The sequence below is a fragment of the Hoplias malabaricus genome, chromosome 4, assembly GCF_029633855.1.
Source record: "Hoplias malabaricus isolate fHopMal1 chromosome 4, fHopMal1.hap1, whole genome shotgun sequence".
NCBI classification, from domain to species: Eukaryota; Metazoa; Chordata; class Actinopteri; order Characiformes; family Erythrinidae; genus Hoplias; species Hoplias malabaricus.
This window is the reverse complement of record NC_089803.1, coordinates 29094927-29100926: the sequence shown is the minus strand read 5'-3', so window position 1 is coordinate 29100926 and position 6000 is coordinate 29094927. Positions and strand designations below refer to the sequence as shown.

The 6000-nt window shown below is 41.1% G+C and overlaps 1 protein-coding gene across 1 annotated transcript in view; it reads right to left on the bottom strand.

The window, feature by feature from the left end:
* Positions 1–1192: 1192 nt before the first annotated feature.
* Positions 1193–6000, bottom strand: part of LOC136695005 (myb-like protein X) — a 50475-nt gene continuing 45667 nt past the window's right edge. Inside the window, exon 10 of the mRNA XM_066668819.1 lies at positions 1193–1244. Within this exon, the coding sequence (XP_066524916.1) occupies positions 1233–1244 (12 nt within the window). The 3' untranslated portion in view covers positions 1193–1232. The remainder of the gene's footprint in view (positions 1245–6000) is intronic.

The window sequence follows — 6000 nt, the reverse complement described above, 5'->3', positions numbered from 1 at the left end:
AGAGAATGTGCTGAGATAAAAATGTCCAAGTGTAAACCTTCAACACGACCATATAAACAGCCTGGCATCCTGTTCACTCTATAAGACAAAATGCCTCAGCTGATGAGAGGAAATTGAACCATGTCACTCACTCAGATATACCGGCCATTGGCTGCTGCTGGATTGTGTGCTTACCTGAGCAGGGAACTGAAGCCCAGTTTTCTTCCTATAATGACAAATCTGATAGGTGATCCCCTGTCTCATGCTCTCTGTCCCTTTGTTTCTTTTGTTATATGCTTTTTTTTTTGTTTTGTTTTGTTTTGTTTTCCCTAAACTGTACATTAAATGTTTCTTTAGCCACGCCCAACACCTGAGAGCAATCAGTGATCATGTGACCAAGAACCGTAAATCCACTCCCAGTCCTGTTACAGTTAACCCTGCCTTTATCTCAGTATTGTCTGTTGGTTATTGTCTATCTAACACTAGATAAACCGAGGAGGCAGGATGCAAGTGCTAATTTAAATTTTAATTACAACAGACAGGAACACAGAGAAAACAAAGACAAATGTAAATAACTGAAGTTAATCACAGGCAAAACACAGGCACACAACCAACTTTACAAAGACAATGCCTGGCGGTACTGAGACAAAGACATAGGGCATTTAAACAGGAACAGAACAGGGAACACCTGAGGGTTCTAGGTCACATGACAGGGACTTGACAAAATAAGCACAGGGCTATTAAGCACGAGGCAGGGGAACATGGCAGGAGAAGTAAAGCTCCTTTATCCAAGGTACAACATGTTACAGTGTTATATCCAAACAAAAGTCCATTCAGAACGTGAGGGTCTGAAAATTAGTTTCAGAACGAGGGAGAAGACGAGGAGTTAGTTCCAGGGAGCCAGGCACCAAGTCCACACTGAGGTGTCCCTGACTCAGAGAGCGAGACAAAAAAGCTGATAACTGACCATAGCGCTGACCACGCCTCCCTCTGGACCACTTTCCACCTGCAGAAGCATCACTGCTGTTAGTCAGATCAGGTACATATTCAAGCCTCGTATTCTCAATACCTGGCAGAAAGGGGCTTCTTTTTTAAAACTGACACACATGAACTTCATTCAGGAGAGGTTCATTTTAATTCATGGTTCTGAGCAGCCAAATGGTACTTGCCTGTCTGAGAGCCAGCAGTGTTGAAAACATCCATGCTTCCATTCCAGTAATGAGCGGCCATCTTGCCATGATAATCCCTTATGTTTACTTTGGCATCTAATTGAAGAGAAAAGATGTGCTCTATGAGGGAGACAGGATTTTCTCTCCTTTTTTTAAACACATAATGGCTTGACTAGTGAACATTATCAAAATATTAAGTGGTGGCCTTCTGTGGAAGAAGAACATTAAAAATGTAGCACAGAAGTCTGACTGTAGTTTTCTCTGAAGATATACTAGTTGTGGCAATGCATTAAGGTGGGACTGGAGTGGGAAAAGCAGAGTGCCTTTTAAAATAATCATGGCTGGTATTTGCTACTTTGAGAAAGTAAAGCCACCACAAATTAACTTTGCATATCTTTTTCATGCAAGGACAGCTGTTACTTAATTCCCAGTGCATTAGGGATATCCACATTACTTTGTGCTGTGATCCCATATATTCAAACACACACACACACACACACATGCACACTCAGCCATTACGTGGATCATTAAAGACATGAATGAGCTCCTAATGTTCCTCTAGCATACAGCTGTCACCAACACGGGGGGTTTCAAACTCAATCTGTTTATTTTTTCCTCTTCTACATAAACACATTTACTATAACGATTCACTGTCACTACTCCAATAGCACTCGTATGAATTAGTGGGTAGATTTGTTTCAGTTCGCTGAGATCCTGTTCCTGGGGACAGTGAGGAAATATGTATTCCAAACAGTGCATGGATTGATTTAATGTTGACAGAGGGATCACTGATGTGGGTGTGCACCTGAAGATTCTGTAATGTCTGTGTTCTTGCTTAAATACGCTTTGGATTAAATGAACTTACTGGAAGTATATTATCTTGTGGCAATGCTGCACAGACATAAAAGATATATGGCCAAGATCCTCTTACTCTTGCTTTCTCACTTTGGCTCTTTCTCTCCCGCTGTAACGACTTTCTTGTAGCAGCAGAGGCCAAGTACACGTTAAAGAGAGGTCAAGGGCATATGGAGCACAAAGCCTTCTACTTTAAAATAACAAATGCACCGTCATCTGTACCATTGGGGAGTCATTAAAAATAATATACTCTGGCTTTGTGCTAGGTGAGAGATCTCCCCCCGTCTCTCTGTGTCCACTGGTGATAATCACAGTGGCGGCGTTCCAGCCATATGGACTCGGGCTGATCTGGGCGCAGCTCTAATACCTGGGTGGTTAATTAGAGACTGAGTATTGGGCGACTGTGCGCTGATCTGAACTCCCTCCCGGCCAGGCCACACCGAGCGGCCTTTTAAGTGGTGCTGGGCCTCCAGGGACCCCAGCAAAAATGGAGGGCTAATTATTTGAGATAACACTGAATGGGAGGGGGGGCGGGGTTGTGCATTTGAAAAGAGGGCACACAACCAAAAGAAAGGGAGAAAAAAGAAAGCGAGGGTAAGAATGAGAGTTGGCGGTAAAGGTCACCGTTTGCCTATTTTCATGTAGAGTGTCAACAGCCTGCTATGCCTTTTTTAAATGAGTGACAACAGATTGAAGTTTTAAAAATAGCACTTGGCAGCGAAAGATACTGCTTTAATGCTAACGTGTCTGGTCTGCCTAACAAATGGATCTGCATGAATGGCAGGTCTTTCTGACCTGTGATGATACCAGAGCATTTGACAGGTGGAGTGATAGCCATTGAAAAGCAAGGGATAATGATGAATTATTAAGAAAATTCCATTTTTACCTAGGTCCCATACATTGATATAAAAGAGCTGGTATTTTTGAAACAAATTTTGTAAATTACAGCTCCTACCTGCTTATGGTAATGTCTAGTTTTATAATGGGCATCCCACCCTCTTCCCCCCAGTGCTCATGTGTGGGGTTAGTATAATGAGCAATTGAGACTCAAGGGGTTTCACCCCAGTGTTCAGCACTGCTCACCTCTCAGCCCATGCTCGCGGAAAGGTCAGGAACTGGGAGGTATTTGTGTAAAGGTATAACTGTTTGAGCTCTAACCAGATGTCCTTTCAAACTGCCAAGAAAACCTTCTATATACTTTGAAAATGAAATGGAATTTTGAAATTGTTATATTCTAAATAAGTGTAATTTTAAGGCAGAAATATGTACACTACTGAATCCAGTAATTCAGTGCATTGCTTTTTTTTCAGTGTAAAATGCTTGTCTTGCCAAGTAACTGCCAAAAAAGAAACATTACTGGGCATGTAAGTGATGGACAAAAATACCAGGAAACTTGGTGTGAGCCAAATGTGTGTCTAAAGGGGAACACTGTTATTTACACGGTTTCTCTAGTGTAGGCTTTTAAATTGACATTCAGTCACTGCTGTATCTTGAGAAACTGCAAACTGCCTAACAGTGTTATATGATTTCTGCTGTGTCTAGAGAAATTGTACATACTTTAATATAGTTATAGGAGGTCTTAAGCTCTGTGGCGCTAAGAGAGGCTTATGTTTCTAGAAGCACAGCAGTAATCCTATAACTGTGTTAAACTATACCGCTTAAGGCACAGCAAGCAGTCAGCTCATAACCATGTTAAACTATATACAGTTTCTTCAGCACCACACACACATCTCCCAGCACACTAGGTTTGGCTTATAGCTTCCTTCAGTCACACTCCCATTGAACTGCTGCTTGAGATGGATTTTTTTAAACTTATTTACCAAAATCAGTCCACTCTGACCTACTCTCTGGGTGATCTGCCAAATTTAAAGAATTACAACAGCTCAATGGTTAAATCAGCATTACACCATGTCAAATAATGGAGCTGACAATAAAAATCTCATCCACTTAATGGGAATAGTGGAAAAAATGTTTACTATAAAAATGAAACAGTGCATGTCATCTTTCTAATTGACAAATAAACTGTGAAAGATGCTAATGTGCTTCAGCAAACTGTAAATAACAGCCGTCATTCTGTAAACAGTGAGCAATCTGGTCAGTTAGTTAGCAGCACAGAGAGAGCACAGTGGTGCCAGCTTGGCTGGGCATGGCTCATTGGTTTGGTCGTGCCCGGGTAAAGGCCTGGCAGCAGTGCACTCATCACTGTGATTGAGAATCAATGCCACAGTGCCACTCAATTTATATTCACAGACAACAAGAGACCTTCTCATATCTCTCCTTGATTAATGGCAGAAAGATAATTAGCTGTGTTTTGCTGCATCCCTGTCTGATATTACAGAGATGGATACAAGTGCATTTGAGTCAGTTCATTCTCACGACTTGCTTCCCGGGATTCCCTGTAATGATGCAGTCATTTTCTGTTTTGCCAATTCAAGTCAACGGTTCAGACTTTGAAGAATGGAAATGAAATGGCTACATCTGTTTGGATTTTTGTATCTCTAATGAGATCTTATATTCAATCAGTCAAAAGAGAAGGAAGATATTCCAATAATAAAGATGCTGATAAGGCCAATAAATAAATTAGATTTTCATTAAGACTTCTATTGTCAGTGTTTTCCTGCTTATCTTGATTCCAGGCAGTGAACATGAGGAGAAGAACATTTAAAGAAATACTAATATTAAAGGAACATTTCAGCATTTACTGTATCTGTAGTGTAGAGTCATTTAAGCGCAGGTAACTATTTTAACCTGTTTCCAAGTACACAGAATGTGCATTCTAACTGAGTGTAGCAAAAGACATTAGATTTGGTGCTGACGAATTTCTTGAAAAAATAAAATAAAAAAAAAAAGATGTGGAGATGCTCTTTCCCTCTGTCTCTCTCTCTGCAGGGTTCAGTAGAGCAGTAGGTGATGGAGACAGACCATGGAGTATCCATTTCCACGCACCATATGGAAACTCTGTTGTGTGTACAGAGGAGGTGTGCGCTAATAGTGACCTGGGCCATATGTGTTTTAGTGAATTACAAACACAACAGAGTTGGGTGGCTCCCTAACACACAACATATGGGCATCCATTCTGAGAAAGGGGCTTTTACAAACACACGTGTGTACATGCGCACGCACACACACAAACACACACACACCGTCCAGTCAGTAAATCTCGAGGGACTGCTCTAATGAATTGCTCTATTGACACACTCTGTGGTTTGCTTCATTAGTAAGGATGAGCGCTAGCTCACAGTAAGGGGGACGGAACTGGACTCAGCTTTTCACAAGACTTTCTTTTCTTGAACTCTGTTCATTATTTGGCTTTGCTTCTAGATTATTCATTACTTCATAACACACGTGAAGACTGTGGTCAGCGAGGCATGCAATTAACATCTAATGGTGTGCCTTTCACTCACAGAGCCGGTCTTAACAATGTCTGACTGAAAAGAAGCAAACACAGAGGACTGTAAAGCAGGGTCTCTGTGGATATTTGGATCTTTTTTAAGAGCAACTTAAAACTAAGGTTCCTAAAACTATGTGGTTTGAGAATACAATGTAAAAAGTGTAGGATTCAGGCCAGTCTCAACATAGTTTGGTCTAATGTTATCCCAACTAATATTTTGAGTATTTCATCCAAGTTACAACAGCATAATCTGAGGCTTATTCAAAAAACAAACTTTGTATATGCTTAAATTGAGTTGGGTTTTTACTCTCTGGCCCCTTACTCCTAGTTTTGTCACTGCCAAGGTGGTTAGCACCTTTATTTTGCATTTTCTGTCAGAGAATTATAATGACTTACTGTAGTTATTAATCAGGAGCTGAATAACGTGGGCATGTCCATGCAGAGAGGCCAGGTGAAGTGGCGTGTACCCCTGTTAACACATACGTACGCATGCACTGAAATACACCCAAAGCAAACAAACAAACAACAAACAAATATCTTAGACATCCTGCTGCAGCTCCACATCTGCCTGAGGCATCCGGCTAGTTCATATAGAGCATACGTAAA